Genomic DNA, 20622 nt, shown 5'->3' on the forward strand with positions numbered 1-20622 from the left:
TCATAGAACACAATGTAACATTGTCATTATATTATATTATAGGACACAATGTAACATTGTCATTGTTCTAATCATGTCAGTGGTCCCAGGAATGGAAAATGGCAGTGAAAGGGTTAAACAGAAGACAGGTCCCCAGTGAGGGGCATCATGGGACACAATGTAACATTGTCATTAAATATTATAGTATAGGATACAATGTAACATTGCATTATATTATATTATAGGGCACAATGTAATGGAAAGTTTCCCAGTCGATGATCCCAGAAATGGAGTACAGCAGTGAAGGGGTTACACATCATACGATACAATGTTACATTGTCATTATATTATAGGATACAATGTTACATTGTACTCTTAGATCCAGGGAAAGGAGTACAGCAGTGAAGGGGTCACACGGAGGGGGAGGGAGAGAGGGGAGGAGGAGGGGGGATTGGGATGTAACATTGTTTCTCTCAGTTGCTCAGTCTCAGGAATGGAAAGCAGCACTGATGTGGTTAAAGCCAGAACAGATAACCCCGCCCACACCGAGGATTTCCCAATGATAGCTCGGCAGACTCCTCCCCCATGCTTGTTCTTCCTGGTGACGTCAGAATGACTCCTCCAAACAGGAAGTGGTGTGACTGGAGAGAGGAGAGAATGTGAGAAGGTGAGAGAAACATTCTTATATCATCCTCCATATACAGAGCAGAGACCCCCTATATATACAGAGCAGAGACCCTCTATATATACAGAGCAGAGACCCCCTATATATACAGAGCAGAGACCCTCTCTATACACAGAGCAGAGACCCTCTCTATACACAGAGCAGAGACCCTCTCTATACACAGAGGAGAGACCCTCTCTATACACAGAGGAGAGACCCTCTCTATACACAGAGGAGAGACCCTCTCTATACACAGAGGAGAGACCCTCTCTATACACAGAGCAGAGACCCTCTATATACACAGAGGAGAGACCCTCTCTATACACAGAGCAGAGACCCTCTCTATACACAGAGGAGAGACCCTCTCTATACACAGAGGAGAGACCCTCTCTATACACAGAGGAGAGACCCTCTCTATACACAGAGGAGAGACCCTCTCTATACACAGAGGAGAGACCCTCTCTATACACAGAGGAGAGACCCTCTCTATACACACAGAGGAGAGACCCTCTCTATACACACAGAGGAGAGACCCTCTCTATACACAGAGGAGAGACCCTCTCTATACACAGAGGAGAGACCCTCTCTATATACACAGAGGAGAGACCCTCTCTATATACACAGAGCAGAGACCCTCTCTATACACAGAGGAGAGACCCTCTCTATACACAGAGGAGAGACCCTCTCTATACACAGAGGAGAGACCCTCTCTATACACAGAGGAGAGACCCTCTCTATACACAGAGGAGAGACCCTCTCTATACACACAGAGGAGAGACCCTCTCTATACACACAGAGGAGAGACCCTCTCTATACACAGAGGAGAGACCCTCTCTATACACAGAGGAGAGACCCTCTCTATATACACAGAGGAGAGACCCTCTCTATATACACAGAGGAGAGACCCTCTCTATATACACAGAGGAGAGACCCTCTCTATACACAGAGGAGAGACCCTCTCTATACACAGAGCAGAGACCCTCTCTATACACAGAGCAGAGACCCTCTCTATACACAGAGGAGAGACCCTCTCTATACACAGAGGAGAGACCCTCTCTATACACAGAGGAGAGACCCTCTCTATACACAGAGGAGAGACCCTCTCTATACACAGAGGAGAGACCCTCTCTATACACAGAGGAGAGACCCTCTCTATACACAGAGGAGAGACCCTCTCTATACACAGAGGAGAGACCCTCTCTATACACAGAGGAGAGACCCTCTCTATACACAGAGGAGAGACCCTCTCTATACACACAGAGGAGAGACCCTCTCTATACACACAGAGGAGAGACCCTCTCTATACACAGAGGAGAGACCCTCTCTATACACAGAGGAGAGACCCTCTCTATATACACAGAGGAGAGACCCTCTCTATATACACAGAGGAGAGACCCTCTCTATATACACAGAGGAGAGACCCTCTCTATATACACAGAGGAGAGACCCTCTCTATATACACAGAGGAGAGACCCTCTCTATATACACAGAGCAGAGACCCTCTCTATACACAGAGCAGAGACCCTCTCTATACACAGAGCAGAGACCCTCTATATACACAGAGCAGAGACCCTCTCTATACACAGAGGAGAGACCCTCTCTATACACAGAGGAGAGACCCTCTCTATACACAGAGGAGAGACCCTCTCTATACACAGAGGAGAGACCCTCTCTATACACAGAGGAGAGACCCTCTCTATATACACAGAGGAGAGACCCTCTCTATATACACAGAGGAGAGACCCTCTCTATACACAGAGGAGAGACCCTCTCTATACACAGAGGAGAGACCCTCTCTATACACAGAGCAGAGACCCTCTCTATACACAGAGGAGAGACCCTCTCTATATACACAGAGGAGAGACCCTCTCTATATACACAGAGGAGAGACCCTCTCTATATACACAGAGGAGAGACCCTCTCTATATACACAGAGGAGAGACCCTCTCTATATACACAGAGGAGAGACCCTCTCTATATACACAGAGGAGAGACCCTCTCTATATACACAGAGGAGAGACCCTCTCTATATACACAGAGGAGAGACCCTCTCTATATACACAGAGGAGAGACCCTCTCTATATACACAGAGGAGAGACCCTCTCTATATACACAGAGGAGAGACCCTCTCTATATACACAGAGGAGAGACCCTCTCTATATACACAGAGGAGAGACCCTCTCTATATACACAGAGGAGAGACCCTCTCTATATACACAGAGGAGAGACCCTCTCTATATACACAGAGGAGAGACCCTCTCTATATACACAGAGGAGAGACCCTCTCTATATACACAGAGGAGAGACCCTCTCTATATACACAGAGGAGAGACCCTCTCTATATACACAGAGGAGAGACCCTCTCTATATACACAGAGGAGAGACCCTCTCTATATACACAGAGGAGAGACCCTCTATATACACAGAGGAGAGACCCTCTATATACACAGAGGAGAGACCCTCTCTATACACAGAGGAGAGACCCTCTCTATACACAGAGGAGAGACCCTCTCTATACACAGAGGAGAGACCCTCTCTATACACAGAGGAGAGACCCTCTCTATATACACAGAGGAGAGACCCTCTCTATATACAGAGGAGAGACCCTCTCTATACACAGAGGAGAGACCCTCTCTATACACAGAGCAGAGGCCCTCTCTATACACAGAGGAGAGGCCCTCTCTATACACAGAGCAGGGACCCTCTCTATACACAGAGCAGAGACCCTCTCTATACACAGAGCAGAGACCCTCTCTATACACAGAGGAGAGACCCTCTCTATACACAGAGCAGAGACCCTCTCTATACACAGAGGAGAGACCCTCTCTATACACAGAGGAGAGACCCTCTCTATACACAGAGGAGAGACCCTCTCTATACACAGAGGAGAGACCCTCTCTATACACAGAGCAGAGGCCCTTTGTCCTCCTCTATATACAGAGGGTGGGCTTAATGGATGGGCCGCCCCTATCAGGGACACTGACTGTTGACAGTTCTTAAAAAAATAAAATCATTTTTTATTTAAATTTCTAATATTATTATTATTTATTTTTTTTCGTCGCCAGAGTAGCTCAGTGTTACCATCCCTTCAGCGTGCATTATGCCACAGCTAATCACATGGTACAGATGGACTGTGATTGGCCCTGTTGGTACCTTGTGATCACTGTGACCACAGAGTTCATCACAATGGTACACAATGAATGGATTCTATTCATGTGATCCGCTGTGATTGGTATGTGTCGGGTGCACACAGCGTTGTGAGAGATGGTGGCACAGCGCGACCCGATCCTAGGAGGAACGTCCTATGATGTCCACCCAGAACAGAGAAACTCCCACCCTTATCTTACTATAGTGGTTTGACATGTTGGGTATCTGTTTACTCGGCAGGAATCTCATCTTTTTATATTTTTTTCCCCCCAAAAAATTGGCAATAAATTGTTTGCCCTAAAATAAACTTTTTAGTGTATTTTTTACTGAAATTTTGCATTTTTTATACCTTTGCAGTAATATCATAAAATATAAAAAAAATGAAACTACAACTATTTTATTCTTCAGGGTGTCTATTTAAAAAAAAAAAAAAAATGTCATGTTTTTTTTTTGGGGGGGTTGCAATCTTCAGGACTAAACTGATTTTTTTTTTTCAAATATGTGTTCAAAAAACTCAAAAAACGTCTCTGGCAGCGAAAGGTTTAATGAAAATGTTGGGTACCCAAGTTTGGCGTTTGTTTTCTGGGTTCCCAATTTTAAGGCTTGAAATGTTGGAGTAATCTATTTACTCGGCGCAACCTCATCTTTTTATGTTCAGTAATACAATTGTGTGTGCACTAAAATTTACCTTTTTAGCGTATTTTTTTTATAACTGAAAATCTGAATTTCATAACTCGTCGTGTTAATATCGTGTGACGTAAAAAATTGGAACGACCACTATTTTATTCTCCAGGGTCTCTGCTTTCAGAAAATATATCATGTATGGGGGGGGGGGGGGAATTTAACTAATCTTCAGGCCTAAAAGGATTTTTTTTTTTTTAAAAAGTGTGTAAGAAATGCTAAAACGCCTCCAGCAGGGAAAGGGTTAGTGCACACGGATGTGTTGTATGTTCGGGGTCAGCTGTCTTGGCACGCGACAAGGTCAGAGCGTCTGTCAGGTGAGACGGGATGAAGCATGTGATCACACCTTCTGTACACACAGGAGGAGAGCGGATCGCACCATTCTATGGAGCTGTTCAACCGTCCTTGTGTATATGAGGAGAGGGCTGTTTACTATTCCCAGTTCAGCGACAGGCTGGTCTGACTGGTGCCCTGAGAGGAGGATGATGATTATGTCCATTGTCTGTCCGGTACTACCGCATTCCATACATACTGTACAAAGAATGGCAGGAGCGCTACTCGCTACTCATGGGTTCTTTGTAGTGGTACCGAAATCATAGGATAGAATGGGGACAGAGATCCTGAGGACGTTCCCGAGATTTTCCCTTTTAAAATGTTGGGGTCCCAGAATGGGCGGCTACACCAGGCCCCATAAGCCATGTGCCACCCATAGACCGTGCTCCATACGCCGTGTGCCCCGTTCGCTGTGCTCCATACGCCGTGTGCCTCATTTGCTGTAGTCCATACGCCGTGTGCCTCATTTGCTGTAGTCCATACGCCGTGTGCCTCATTTGCTGTAGTCCATACGCCGTGTGCCTCATTTGCTGTAGTCCATACGCCGTGTGCCCCATTCGCTGTGCTCCATACGCCGCGTGCCCCGTTCGCTGTGCTCCAATAGGCCGCGTGCCCCGTTCGCTGTGTTCCAATAGGCCGCGTGCCCCGTTCGCTGTGTTCCAATAGGCCGCGTGCCCCGTTCGCTGTGTTCCAATAGGCCGCGTGCCCCGTTCGCTGTGCTCCAATAGGCCGCGTGCCCCGTTCGCTGTGTTCCAATAGGCCGCGTGCCCCGTTCGCTGTGCTCCAATAGGCCGCGTGCCCCGTTCGCTGTGCTCCAATAGGCCGCGTGCCCCGTTCGCTGTGCTCCAATAGGCCGCGTGCCCCGTTCGCTGTGCTCCAATAGGCCGCGTGCCCCGTTCGCTGTGCTCCAATAGGCCGCGTGCCCCGTTCGCTGTGCTCCAATAGGCCGCGTGCCCCGTTCGCTGTGCTCCAATAGGCCGCGTGCCCCGTTCGCTGTGCTCCAATAGGCCGCGTGCCCCGTTCGCTGCGCTCCAATAGGCCGCGTGCCCCGTTCGCTGCGCTCCATACGCCGCGTGCCCCGTTCGCTGCGCTCCATACGCCGCGTGCCCCGTTCGCTGCGCTCCATACGCCGCGTGCCCCGTTCGCTGCGCTCCATACGCCGCGTGCCCCGTTCGCTGCGCTGCATACGCCGCGTGCCCCGTTCGCTGCGCTGCATACGCCGCGTGCCCCGTTCGCTGCGCTCCAATAGGCCGCGTGCCCCGTTCGCTGCGCTCCAATAGGCCGCGTGCCCCGTTCGCTGCTCTCCAATAGGCCGCGTGCCCCGTTCGCTGCGCTCCAATAGGCCGCGTGCCCCGTTCGCTGCGCTCCAATAGGCCGCGTGCCCCGTTCGCTGCGCTCCAATAGGCCGCGTGCCCCGTTCGCTGCGCTCCAATAGGCCGCGTGCCCCGTTCGCTGCTCTCCAATAGGCCGCGTGCCCCGTTCGCTGCGCTCCAATAGGCCGCGTGCCCCGTTCGCTGCGCTCCAATAGGCCGCGTGCCCCGTTCGCTGCGCTCCAATAGGCCGCGTGCCCCGTTCGCTGCTCTCCAATAGGCCGCGTGCCCCGTTCGCTGCGCTCCAATAGGCCGCGTGCCCCGTTCGCTGCGCTCCAATAGGCCGCGTGCCCCGTTCGCTGCGCTCCAATAGGCCGCGTGCCCCGTTCGCTGCGCTCCAATAGGCCGCGTGCCCCGTTCGCTGCGCTCCAATAGGCCGCGTGCCCCGTTCGCTGCGCTCCAATAGGCCGCGTGCCCCGTTCGCTGCGCTCCAATAGGCCGCGTGCCCCGTTCGCTGCGCTCCAATAGGCCGCGTGCCCCGTTCGCTGCGCTCCAATAGGCCGCGTGCCCCGTTCGCTGCGCTCCAATAGGCCGCGTGCCCCGTTCGCTGCGCTCCAATAGGCCGCGTGCCCCGTTCGCTGCGCTCCAATAGGCCGCGTGCCCCGTTCGCTGCGCTCCAATAGGCCGCGTGCCCCGTTCGCTGTGCTCCAATAGGCCGCGTGCCCCGTTCGCTGTGCTCCATACGCCGCGTGCCCCGTTCGCTGCGCTCCATACGCCGCGTGCCCCGTTCGCTGCGCTCCATACGCCGCGTGCCCCGTTCGCTGCGCTCCATACGCCGCGTGCCCCGTTCGCTGCGCTGCATACGCCGCGTGCCCCGTTCGCTGCGCTCCAATAGGCCGCGTGCCCCGTTCGCTGCGCTCCAATAGGCCGCGTGCCCCGTTCGCTGCTCTCCAATAGGCCGCGTGCCCCGTTCGCTGCGCTCCAATAGGCCGCGTGCCCCGTTCGCTGCGCTCCAATAGGCCGCGTGCCCCGTTCGCTGCGCTCCAATAGGCCGCGTGCCCCGTTCGCTGCGCTCCAATAGGCCGCGTGCCCCGTTCGCTGCGCTCCAATAGGCCGCGTGCCCCGTTCGCTGCGCTCCAATAGGCCGCGTGCCCCGTTCGCTGCGCTCCAATAGGCCGCGTGCCCCGTTCGCTGCGCTCCAATAGGCCGCGTGCCCCGTTCGCTGCGCTCCAATAGGCCGCGTGCCCCGTTCGCTGCGCTCCAATAGGCCGCGTGCCCCGTTCGCTGCGCTCCAATAGGCCGCGTGCCCCGTTCGCTGCGCTCCAATAGGCCGCGTGCCCCGTTCGCTGCGCTCCAATAGGCCGCGTGCCCCGTTCGCTGCGCTCCAATAGGCCGCGTGCCCCGTTCGCTGCGCTCCAATAGGCCGCGTGCCCCGTTCGCTGCGCTCCAATAGGCCGCGTGCCCCCTTCGCTGCGCTCCAATAGGCCGCGTGCCCCCTTCGCTGCGCTCCAATAGGCCGCGTGCCCCCTTCGCTGCGCTCCATATGCCGCGTGCCCCCTTCGCTGCGCTCCATATGCCGCGTGCCCCCTTCGCTGCGCTCCATACGCCGCGTGCCCCCTTCGCTGCGCTCCATACGCCGCGTGCCCCCTTCGCTGTGCTCCTGTTACCTGGATATGTTACCCTTCTCTGTTGCCTGTATTTGTTTCCCCCCCATACCCCCTCTCTCTGTTGCACCTCTGTTACCTGTCTGTTACCCCCTCTCTGCCCCCAATATGTTGTCCCTGTATGTTACTCCTCTCTGTTGAGCTCCCCTCTGTTGCCCCCCTTCATTGCCCCTCTGTTACCTGTATATCTTACTACTCTGTTGCCTTCCCCTCTAATGCCTATATCTGTTGCCCCCACCCCCACTTTCTTTTTTGTTCCTCTGTTACATGTATATGTTACCCCTCTCTGTCGCTGCCCCCCTCTCTGTTGCCCCTCTTATTTGTATCGATTGCTGCTCTGTTACCCCTCTCGCTGTTGCCCCTGTATGTTGCCACTCTCATTGTTGCCCCTCAGTTACCTGTTACATGTTACTCTTCTCTGTTGCCTGTATCTTTTGCCCCCTCTCTGTTGCCCCTATGTGTTACCCCACCCCCTTGCCCTCTCTGTTGCCCCTCCTGTTACTTGTATATGTTACCCCTGCCCATTGCCATTCTGTTGTATATGTTTCCCCTATCTGTTGCCGCTGTCTCTGTTGCCCCCTGTAAGTTGCACCCCTCTCTGTTGCCCCCCTCTTTTCCCCCCTCTTTGCCTCTGTAAGTTGCACCCCTCTCTGTTGCCCCTATAATTTGTTGCCCCCTGTACGATGCCCCCCTCTCTCTGTTGCCCCTGTACGATGCCCCCCTCTCTCTGTTGCCCCTGTACGATGCCCCCCTCTCTCTGTTGCCCCTGTACGATGCCCCCCTCTCTCTGTTGCCCCTGTACGATGCTCTCTCTCTCTGTTGCACCTGTACAATGCCCCCCTCTCTCTGCACCTGTACGATGCCCCCCTCTCTGTTGCCCCTGTACAATGCCCCCCTCTGTTGCCTCTGTAGGTTGCCCCACCTCTCTGTTGTCCCTGTAGGTTGCCCCCCTCTCTGTTGTCCCTGTAGGTTGCCCCCCTCTCTGTTGTCCCTGTAGGTTGCCCCCCTCTCTGTTGTCCCTGTAGGTTGCCCCCCTCTCTGTTGCCTCTGTAGGTTGCCCCCCCTCTCCGTTGCCTCTGTAGGTTGCCCCCCCTCTCCGTTGCCTCTGTAGGTTGCCCCCCCCTCTCTGTTGCCTCTGTAGGTTGCCCCCCCTCTCTGTTGCCTCTGTAGGTTGCCCCCCCTCTCTGTTGCCTCTGTAGGTTGCCCCCCCTCTCTGTTGCCTCTGTAGGTTGCCCCCCCTCTCTGTTGCCTCTGTAGGTTGCCCCCCCTCTCTGTTGCCTCTGTAGGTTGCCCCCCCTCTCTGTTGCCTCTGTAGGTTGCCCCCCCTCTCTGTTGCCTCTGTAGGTTGCCCCCCCTCTCTGTTGCCTCTGTAGGTTGCCCCCCCTCTCTGTTGCCTCTGTAGGTTGCCCCCCCTCTCTGTTGCCTCTGTAGGTTGCCCCCCCTCTCTGTTGCCTCTGTAGGTTGCCCCCCCTCTCTGTTGCCTCTGTAGGTTGCCCCCCCTCTCTGTTGCCTCTGTAGGTTGCCCCCCCTCTCTGTTGCCTCTGTAGGTTGCCCCCCCTCTCTGTTGCCTCTGTAGGTTGCCCCCCCTCTCTGTTGCCTCTGTAGGTTGCCCCCCCTCTCTGTTGCCTCTGTAGGTTGCCCCCCCTCTCTGTTGCCTCTGTAGGTTGCCCCCCCTCTCTGTTGCCCCTGTAGGTTGCCCCCCCTCTTTGTTGCCCCTGTACGATGCCCCCCCTCTCTGTTGCCCCTGTACGGTGCCCCCCCTCTCTGTTGCCCCTGTACGGTGCCCCCCCTCTCTGTTGCCCCTGTAAATTACCCCCTCTCTGTTGCCCCCCCTCTCTGATGCCCCTGTATGTTGCCCCTTTGTTACCCCTGTACGTTGCCCCCTCCTGTGGTACCCCCTAGTTGTACATGGAGGTGTGTATAGAGAGTGTTCGGTATGGTGACAGCTGTCAGCCTTTCATGGGATGGGCGGTGGGTCCCGTCACATACAGAAGACAATCAGGTCCGCCCCATCCATAGCTCGCAGGCACAACCTGTTTATCTTCTGCACCTACACGCTCCTGTCACTCCTCGTCTGACCTTTGAGCCTTCTCTGCTGTCGGCTCCGGATTAGGACTTTCCTGCGTTCCTGGCGGCGATATTCGCCGTCCTCGCTGCCCCGGGACCATGCTGTGGAAGCTCATGAGACGCTTATCCAGAAAGAGGTTTAGAGTGGATAGAGAGATTGCGATGGATTTGCGGTGTGTGGTTGGTTGGAAGGTGGTTGTCCAGATCGCTCTTCTGTATCATCAGATCTTCTCTCTTCTCCCCCCCGCAGCATGCACGCCTCCGAGAAAGATGCCGCCGGTGGCACCGGCTGGTCCGACAGCAGCCCCACCATGAGCGACTCTCGCCCCGAATCCCCTCAAGGTACCGGCAAGACCCAAGCCTTCGATTTGTTCAACCTGGTGGTCGCCTACAAGAGGATCGAACTGTACGTGGAGCCGCTACGGGACGCCTGGGACGTCATTCGCTACCTGCTCAGGTAATGAGCCCCGCACTGGGGTTACCTTGTTCTCAGCAAGATGTTCCCGGTAATACTGCAGACAGCAGAAATGGTTATTAATTATCCTAACCCCCCCCCCCCCCCCCCACTGTGTTTTGTCCCCAGGGTTGGCTCTGCACTATATACAGTACATTTTCCGCACTCTGTACTGTGTGCTACATGAGATCACTTACACCTGTTTCCTTCTGGAGCTTCTACAATCATTTACTGATGAGAGGGGATTTCTAAAGCCTACCTGATGTGTGGCCACGGGGGGGCAAGAGCAGGTGGTTGAGCCACAGTTTTTGATAGAGCGTGGAATGGTTACAGCCTCTTTATTTATGGATTTATTTTCTAAGCTGTCCCATTGGGGAGATTCTCTTTCACTTCTTCTCAGGAGACACAACAAGGAAGTTTGTCTTCTTTTATTATACACTGTGGGGTTTCACTTTTTTGTTATTACAGCGTTTGTTGGATTTAAAGGCTCGGTCCACTTTGTATCCCTTTCACTGATCCGAACTTTACAAGCCGACTGTCAGATGGAAGTGTCCTCCCCCCCATGCTTTCCTCCTCCAGAAAAGGGCAACAGTGAGGAGTAATTGAGGGATAACAGTGAGAGGGGCAACAGTGAGGAATAGGATGGGTAACTATTGTGGGATAATAGAGGGGTAACAGTGAGGAGTAATTGAGGGATAACAGTAAGGAATAGGATAGGTAACTATTGTGGGGTAATAGAGGGACAACAGTGAGGAGTAATTGTGGGGTAATAGAGGAGTAATTGTGGGGTAATAGAGGGACAACAGTGAGGAGTAATTGTGGGGTAATAGAGGAGTAATTGTGGGGTAATAGAGGGACAACAGTGAGGAGTAATTGTGGGGTAATAGAGGGGTAACAGTGAGGAGTAATTGTGGGGTAATAGAGGGACAACAGTGAGGAGTAATTGTGGGGTAATAGAGGGACAACAGTGAGGAGTAATTGTGGGGTAATAGAGGGACAACAGTGAGGAGTAATTGTGGGGTAATAGAGGGGTAACAGTGAGGAGTAATTGTGGGGTAATAGAGGGGTAACAGTGAGGAGTAATTGTAGGGTAATAGAGGAGTAACAGTGAGGAGTAATTGTGGGGTAATAGAGGGGTAACAGTGAGGAGTAATAGAGGGGTAACAGTGAGGAGTAATTGTGGGGTAATAGAGGGGTAACAGTGAGGAGTAATTGTGGGGTAATAGAGGGGTAACAGTGAGGAGTAATTGTAGGGTAATAGAGGGGTAACAGTGAGGAGTAATTGTAGGGTAATAGAGGGGTAACACTAAGGAGTAATTGTGGGGTAATAGAGGGGTAACAGTGAGGAGTAATTGTGGGGTAATAGAGGGGTAACAGTGAGGAGTAATTGTGGGGTAATAGAGGGGTAACAGTGAGGAGTAATTGTGGGGTAATAGAGGGGTAACAGTGAGGAGTAATTGTAGGGTAATAGAGGGGTAACAGTGAGGAGTAATTGTAGGGTAATAGAGGGGTAACACTAAGGAGTAATTGTGGGGTAATAGAGGAGTAACAGTGAGGAGTAATTGTGGAGTAATAGAGGGGTAATTGTGGGATAATATAGGGGTAACAGTGAGAGGGTAATAGAGGATCAATGCAGTGTGGTGTATGGGGGGTATTCAGGTGAATAGAAGCGAATTTTAATAAATTGAGAAGATCCGGGATTTCCTGGCGGGATGATCCTTGTGATCAGATAGATAAATATCAACTTTAAAGTCGGCTTTACTTTCCATTATTCTAATAGACTTACAGCCTATTTTAACTCCTTCCCACCCAGCCCTAGTGACATGATTGGGGGGAAGTCCATCTCTCTGGCCCTCAGTCATAATAAGAGACCCGAGAGCTGTCTATGATAGCTCGGTCACCTGGAGTGTGTTTCCAGAAACTTTGATCGGCGATGAGAACATATGTGAGGCATGTGGGCATTTATAGTCCATCCCCTTTGCTGCTGCGTGCATTATGTTACGTGGCAGCTAAGAGGTTGAACGACAAAGGTATAGATAGAATTATAAATAATAATAATAAATCTAATAAATAGTAATAATTTATAATAAGTTTATTATGTATTGTTATTAGAAATGGTGATGAGGATAATGATCTTATTTTTCCTTCACTTTTCTTTTCCTTCTTTCTCCTTTCTCCCTTTTTCCTCCCTCCTCCTTTCTCTCTCCACCTTTCTCCTCCTTTCTCCTTTTTTGCATTCTCTCTTCTCCTCCCTCCTCCTTTATCCTTCCTTTTCCTTTCTTTTCCTTTCTTCTTTGTCCTTTCTGCTTTCTCTCTTCTCCTCCCCCCTCCTTTATCCTTCCTTCTATCTCCTTTCTTCTTTGTCCTTTCTCCTCCTTTCTGCTGTCTCTTTTCTTCCCTTCTCCTTTTTCCTCCTTCTCCTTTCTCCTTTTACATTCCTCCCCCTCTTTTCTCCTTTACCTTACTCCTCCTCCTCCCCCTCCTCCTCCTCCTCCTTTCCTCCTTTACCTTCCTTTTCCTCCTTTACCTTCCTTTTTCTCCTCCTTTCTCCTTTATCTTCTTTTTTCTCCTTTATCTTCCTTTTCCTCCTTTACCTTCCTTTTTCTCCTCTTTTCTCCTTTTATCTTCACTTTTCTCCTTTACCTTCCTTCTTCTCCTCCTTTCTCCTTTACCTTCCTTTTTCTCCTTTACCTTCCTTTTTCTCCTTTACCTTCCTTTTTCTCCTTTATCTTCCCTTTTCTCCTTTACCTTCCTTCTTCTCCTCCTTTCTCCTTTACCTTCCTTTTTCTCCTTTACCTTCCTTTTTCTCCTTTACCTTCCTTTTTCTCCTTTATCTTCCCTTTTCTCCTTTACCTTCCTTCTTCTCCTCCTTTCTCCTTTACCTTCCTTTTTCTCCTTTATCTTCCTTTTTCTTCTTTACCTTCCTTCTCCTCCTCCCTTCTCCTTTACCTTACTTCTCCTCCTTTCTCCTCTTCCTTTCTTCTCCCTTCTTCTTTGTCCTTTCTCATATTTTCTCCTCGTTTCTCCTCCCCCTCCTTGTTTCTCCTCCTTTTCTCTTTTTTACCTTTCTTTTCTCTCTCCTCTATCCTTCCTCCTCCCTCCTTTCTCATTTCTTCTTCTCCCTCCTCCTCCCTCCTTTCTTCTTCATCATAACATCATTATCCCGAGCAACATTTATTTATTAATATTATTATTCTTAATGATTATAACCACAGCTACAACAAAATATTGTTGCTTTGGTGAAAGAACATTCCCGACATACAGCAGTCGGTGGGAAAGGGGGGGAGGGGTCCAGTGAGGTCACATGTATAAAGTGACATTGTATCCCATGCATTCTACAATAATGACACTTTGGAGCAATAAAGAAAAGTATCCTTTGAAATCTCATTGGCTGTTTTCCTGACTTTGCAGTTTTTTTTCCTCTTATTTTGATAGAAATCTGTGTATTTTTCTATGAACAGGTGGCAGACCCCGGTTCTATCTCTGCTTACATTCCTCACGATCAATGTTCTGCTGCTGACTTTTAATGAAGGTAAGCTGATTTCCTGTTTTGTATATCAAAATGAAATTGTGCTCAAAATATTGACATTAACCCCGTCTGTACCAGCCGGTAATATCCTGCCCAGGCCACTCTTCAGTCTCAGTGCTGTGATAGTTTGACCGACAATTCCTTTGTCATACAATCATTGACCAACTAATGAAACAAATTTTATATCCTTTTTTTTGTTTATTTTTGTTTTTTTTTTTTGGGTAGCTCCACTTTTTTGAGCAAAAAACCCTCCCCTGTGTGATCTGTGTACATTGCAGGTATTTTAATAAACTTTTTTGCAGATTCCTACCTTTTGGTGTTCTGAACAAATAGCTGTTTGTTTCTCTGTGTCCATGTGCAAAGCGAATGTGCATGGGAGTGCCTTTATAATTCTCAATCAGCTGCTGCACCTACAGGGCTCTAATGAGGAAAGTGGCAGTGTCTGCATCCCTGTAGAACCTGATTTCCCTTTTGAGAGTATCTCACACAAAAATTACATTTGTGTTGCAGGGGATGCCCACAATCTGACTTGTATCTTAGTGCAGACTTCTGGGAAAATCAGTGAGCCAATCACACAAGCAGGAAAGGACATTCCTGGGGGGGGGGGGCGTTCTGTATACTGTACCATCTATGTACTGTACAGAACGCCTCCAGGTTGCCACATTGTATTTTTAATACAGGTTCAGTCATAATGACTTGTGTAGCGATTTGTATACGCTAGATTATTTTGTTTTTTAATTTTCTAATGGTCTTTCCCCCACAAAAGTGGAGATACCCTTTAACCACTTGCCTACAGCGCGATCGTCCAGTTCTGGGAGGGCGTCAATAGATGTCTTCCCAGCACCCCGCCCCCTTTCACGCCTCCTGCGGGGCACATTGGGCACGCTTTGTGACCTCACCACAGCAAGGTTAAAACGGGCATTGAGGAGGCAATGTCCACCACAAATTGCTTTTCAGAGGTGTGGCATGGATAGCTGTATGGCTAGACGTGGCTTTCCTGCAGTGTGTGAATTTGTGTTACCTAAACCCGCGTACACCTGTGGGAAGGGCCGTCTTTCCGTGCCTCTGTGTGCAGACAGTCCCATTCATGTCTATTGGGATGCAGCGGCTGCATGGGCATGGCCACCGGTCCCAAGCGTAACAGCCGGCGCCTGTGCATGTGCGCATCCCCAAACACTTACTGTCTGCATTCTGGGACACCTGCACCCCCATGGCTGTCAAATTAGGAACGCCGGCTGTGTCTGTGCAATCGCTGCACCCCAGTAGTCAAGGATGGGAATGTATGCGGATGCACGGAACACTTTTGTGCAGTTCCGCCACCTCCAGCCTTAAATGTATGCAATGGCAAGGAGTGCTGGGGTGCGATGTAGGGTCTACTGATGCTGGCTGCTGGGGGATCTATTGTTGCTGCTGGGAGATCTATTGTTACTGGGGGTCAATTGTTGCTGGGAGGGATGCACTGTTTAAGGAGATGTCTACTGCTGCTGGTTGCTGGAGAGTCTATTGATGTTGGCTGCTTGGAGATCTGTTGTTGCTGCTGGGGGTCTATTGTTGCTTAGGGAAGGGGGGGGTCTATTGCTGCTGGCTAAGGGGGATCTATTTTATTGCTTTTCTTGTTATCAACATATTCCATACTTGGCACTACAAAATGCTACTTGGCGCTATATTCTCTAAAAGTGGCCGTGCTGGAAGCTGGTTAGGGGGCGAAACCAAGGGTCAGTGCTTGGGGGGTGGGTAGGGGGCGGAACCAAGGGTCAGTGCTTGGGGGGTGGGTAGGGGGCGGAACCAAGGGTCAGTGCTTGGGGGGTGGATAGGGGGCGGAACCAAGGGTCAGTGCTCGGGGGTGGGTTGGGGGCGGAACCAAGGGTCAGTGCTCAGAGGTGGGTAGGGGGCGGAACCAAGGGTCAGTGCTCAGAGGTGGGTAGGGGGGCGGAACCAAGGGACAGTGCTCAGAGGTGGGTAGAGGCGGGACCAAGGGTCGGTGCTCGGAGGTGGGTAGGGGGCGGGACCAAGGGTCAGTGCTTGGGGGGTGGGTAGGGGGCGGGACCAAGGGTCAGTGCTTGGGGGGTGGGTAGGGGGCGGAACCAAGGGTCAGTGCTTGGGGGGTGGATAGGGGGCGGAACCAAGGGTCAGTGCTCGGGGGTGGGTAGGGGGCGGAACCAAGGGTCAGTGCTCAGGGGTGGGTAGGGGGCGGAACCAAGGGTCAGTGCTCAGAGGTGGGTAGGGGGGCGGAACCAAGGGACAGTGCTCAGAGGTGGGTAGAGGCGGGACCAAGGGTCGGTGCTCGGAGGTGGGTAGGGGGCGGAACCAAGGGTCAGTGCTCGGGGGTGGGTAGGGAGGCAGTGACACAAAGTGACTTAGAAGGGGAGAGTTTCTGCACCTATTCTCTGAGAGAAAAAAAAAGCACCGACTAAAGGCAAATAGACTTTGGCACTTTGCAAGTGCATTTGCCAACAAAGCTTAGTAAATGAGCAGAAGCTCTGCTAAGTTCCATCATCCAATCATGTGCAAACTATATGTTGTTTTTTTTTAAATTTTCCCTGCATGCAATTTGGGTATTGTTTGCAAAGTGAAGCTTCACCTAATTTACTAAGCTCTGGAGCAACTGCACTTGTGCAGAGGGCGCACAGTCTGTTTGCCTTTAGCAAAGTATCAAAGCCACAGAGTCCAAATGACAGCCAGACAATCCGCATTTCCAGCAGCAATGGGGTCTTCCGTGCGCCTCTCGAGTGGTTCCCTTTAAGGATTTATTTTTTGGTAATCTTTCCGGGTTTGTGCCCACCCCCCCACCCCCCCACCTCCCCACCCCCCCACCTCCTAGAACAGTAAAGGATTCTTTGTTCTGGGCTCATAGAATGGGGTGTGGATTGTTTGCTTTGCCTGTTGTGTACAGAGATTAGGAAGAGAATGCTGCCAGCAATGTGCCTGGATTACTGCAGAGTTATGTGACTGATGAAGGGGGGGGGGGGGGGGGGCGGGCGGTTGGAGTGTGTATGTGAAAACCCTGATGAATGAAAATGTGGCGACTTCTTGTTTGCAATGTATCCAATTCTCTTTTATGTCCAGTGCACGCAACATCAACCTGACATGGAACGTGCAATGACAGAGGGTCTAACACTTTCTGTAGTTATGCCTAGAGCTACACTTTAAAAAATAATAAAGCCGTGCTCCTTATTTTTTTTTGAGTTTATACAGCTTGAGCCAGTATGCAAACTCCACGCAGGTAGTGTCCTGGTATGGATTCAATTTGAAGACCCCAGTGCTGCAAGGCAGATGTGCTAACCACTAAGCCAATGTGCTTCCCAATAAAGTGTGCCTTAGGCAGTGGGAGGTGCATGTTGGAGATTGGTGTGAGTGAAGCTGATCCTTGACTCCTCTATAGGGGCTAGAAATGGATATCCGCGCCCCCCTCATTTGTCCTGTCTATTACACACCTATAATAGATGTGAAGTGTGGCCCCTAACTCTGGTCTATGAGAGCCTCCGTGTTGGAGCAAATACAAAGATACATAGAAGAGATTGGAGGACTCCACTCATAATAGATGTGTAGTCTGGCCCTAACTCTGGTCTAAGAGCCTCCATGTTGGAGCATATACTGTATAGCAATTCATAGAAGAGATCAGGGGCTCCACCTAGAATGGATGTGTAGTGTGGGCCCCTAACTCTGGTCTATGAGAGCCTCCATGTTGGAGCATATATAGCAATTCATAGAAGAGATCAGGGGCTCTACCTATAAAAGCTTTATAGTGTTGCCCCTAACACTGGTCTATGAGGGTCTACGTGTTGGAGCATATACAAAGATACATAGAAGAGAGAAGAGATTGGAGGACTCCACTCATAATAGATGTGTAGTCTGGCCCTAACTCTGGTCTAAGAGCCTCCATGTTGGAGCATATACTGTATAGCAATTCATAGAAGAGATCAGGGGCTCCACCTAGAATGGATGTGTAGTGTGGGCCTCTTACTTCAGTCTGAGAGCCTCCATGTTGGAGCATATATAGCAATACATAGAAGAGATCAGGGGCTCTACCTATAAAAGCTTTATAGTGTTGCCCCTAACACTGGTCTATGAGGGTCTGCGTGTTGGAGCATATAAAAAGATACATAGAATAGATTGGAGGACTCCACTCATAATAGATGTGTAGTCTGGCCCTAACTCTGGTCTAAGAGCCTCCATGTTGAAGCATATACTGTATAGCAATTCATAGAAGAGATCAGGGGCTCTACCTAGAATGGATGTGTAGTGTGGGTCTCTAACTTCAGTCCGAGAGCCTCCATGTTGGAGCATATGTAGCAATTCACAGGGCTGGAGGAGAAGTTGCGGGACCCCGTGGGTATAAGGCGGAAGTGATGTTAGCTTGGGGGGGGGGGACCACCTCTACATCTCCTCCAGCCCTGTGAGCACCTCCAGCGGCCGTGATTTGCTATCATCGGCAGGACCGGGACACCTATGAAGATTTTTGCATTTGGCTAGATATGTACTGAGTTCTAACATTTTTTTTTTTTTTTTTTATAAATTTGCCCACTAGGTGGCGCTTTTCCCTTTCTATACACACACATACAGGAGCGTTGGGGGAAATCGCATGGGGTGCGGACAGGTATCGCAAGCGATTCTTCGCAGTGTGATTTGCACCCATTTATTTTGTATTGACACAAATCGCACCGCGACGTATTGATAGCATTTGCTACTCGCGCAAATGCTTGGTATGGGCACCAATATTGATATCGGTGCATCCCTATTAATTCATATAAAACTGTTTTTTCCCCTCTATCAGTCCAGAGTTTTGCCTTGAACCAATCATAGCATTTATTATATTTATATAATTTATTTATATTATTTAAATATAGCATTTCTGGTATATTTTAGGAAGAATGAGTGTTAGAGGTCAAATCCTCTTTATTACTGACGGCTCGGCCTCTTCTTGCTCCTAAACATATAATAATTGTTCCTCTTGCAGTGGCCTGGTTCTCGGTGGGAGCCCTCCTCGTCTCCATCCCGGCTCTGATTGGATATCTGCAGGAGACGTCCCGCAAACACATCCCTGAGGCGGACCTGGCCCGGAGGAAACATTACTGCGTGCGCCGCGAGGATCTGCAGAAGGTGAAGCTCACTCGGCAGGAGGCCGTGGCAGAGTTTAAGAGTTTGTGAGTATTTCCCAATCGCTTTGACAGGCGGAGCTTCGATAACCAGACCTCCCGACGCACGGGGCGCCACTTAGAAGCAGCCAACGTCATATGGGGCCATGTTCTCCTTCAACCACTTCAGCCCCCCGGAAGGTTTTGCCCCCTCTTGCTGACCAGGCCACTTTTTTGCGATACGGCTGTAACTGACAATCGCGCGGTGGTGCGACGCTGTACCCAAATAAAATTGATGTCCTTTTTTTTTTCCCCCACATATAGTTTTTTTTTTTTTTTTTTTTGGTGCTATTTGATCACCTTCTGCGGTTTTTTATTTTTTGCGCTGTAAAAAAAATTTTGAAAAAAAAAAGATATTTTACTTTCTGCTATAAGACATATTATCAGTTTAGGCCAATATATTATTAATCTACATGGTTTTGGTAAAAAAATAATAAAAAATAAGCGTATATTGATTGGCTTGCGCAAAAGTTATATCGTCTACAAAATAGGGGATAGATTTATGGCATTTTTATTATTTATTTTTTACTAGTAATGGTGGCGATCAGCGTGTGGTTTTTTTTTTTTTTTTTTTTTTTTTGCGGAACTGCAACATTGCGGCGGACAGATCGGACACCTAACTGACTTTTTTTTTTTTACACTTTTTTTTTTTTTTGGGAACCAGTGACATTATTACAGTGATCATTACTAAAAATATGCACAGACATTGTACTAATGACCCTGGCAGGGAAGGGGTTAACATCAGGGGCGATCAAAGGGTTAAATGTGTTCCCTGGGTGTGTTCTAACTGTATGGGGCGGGGATGGGCTGCCTGGGACAACACGAAGATCCCTCTTCCTGCACAGCAGAAAGACAAGATCTCAATGTCATCCCCTAACAGAATGGAGATCTGCCTTGTTTCCTTGGGAAGAGATCCCCGTTCTGTCTTTGCGGGGAACGATCGCGGGAGGCCGGTGTACATTGAGTCTGCCGAACACGCTGATTGGCTCCCTCTCTGGCCAATCAGCGTGCGTGCCCACAGAAGCTAGTGCACCAATTGCGTACCGGTATAACTGCGGCGGGTTGTCGACAAGCGGTTAAACTATAAAGAGTAGCGATATTGAAGGAGTAACTCCACTTTTGTTGAGAAAAAAAAAAATATAACCCCTCCCCTCTATGTACATTGCAGGGATTATAACAAACTTTGAAGATTCCTACCTTTTTGTTATCCTGAAGAAATAACTGTTTGTTTCTCTGTGTCCATCTGCATCCCTTTAGACCTGACTACCTATTGGGAATACCTTGCCGTTTTGTTGCAGGGGATGCCTAAAATCTGACTTGTATCTTAGTGCAGACTTCTGGGAAAATCAGTGAGCCAATCGCACAAGCAGGAAATGAAATTCCTGGGGGGGGGGTGTGTCCTGTACACATTCTGTGTACAGAGCGCCTCCGGGTGGCCATATTGCATCTTACAGAAAATTGCAGCGGCTGCAGATTGAAAAAGGAAAGGGAATTTTTAATAACATTCAGTTACAATATGACTTGTATCGCAATTGTATACTATATATATAGAGATGTCTCCATTTGTTGTTGGAGACTCTGCTCTTGCTTCTGTAACAGGTCTATGAAGCGGGCCTCAGATTGCTGCTGGGCTTGTCGCTGAGCTTCCCGGACTCTGCT

At 50.1% G+C, this 20622-nt stretch overlaps 1 protein-coding gene across 7 annotated transcripts in view; it reads left to right on the forward strand.

The window, feature by feature from the left end:
* The first annotated feature begins 564 nt into the window (after positions 1-564).
* The window catches only part of ZFYVE27 (zinc finger FYVE-type containing 27), a 124384-nt gene continuing 104326 nt past the window's right edge, over positions 565-20622 (forward strand). The window contains exons 1-4 of one of the 7 annotated variants that reach the window (XM_073595534.1): positions 565-646; positions 10096-10302; positions 13761-13831; positions 18786-18972. In XM_073595534.1, the coding sequence (XP_073451635.1) occupies positions 10097-10302; positions 13761-13831; positions 18786-18972 (464 nt within the window). In that variant the 5' untranslated portion in view covers positions 565-646; position 10096. Of the gene's footprint in view, positions 647-9786; positions 10019-10095; positions 10303-13760; positions 13832-18785; positions 18973-20622 lie in introns of those variants that run through there. The other 6 variants (XM_073595528.1, XM_073595531.1, XM_073595532.1 and 3 more) reach the window with 6 other exon arrangements.

Source organism: Aquarana catesbeiana, linkage group LG08 (genome assembly GCF_042186555.1).
Source record: "Aquarana catesbeiana isolate 2022-GZ linkage group LG08, ASM4218655v1, whole genome shotgun sequence".
NCBI classification, from domain to species: domain Eukaryota; kingdom Metazoa; phylum Chordata; class Amphibia; order Anura; family Ranidae; genus Aquarana; species Aquarana catesbeiana.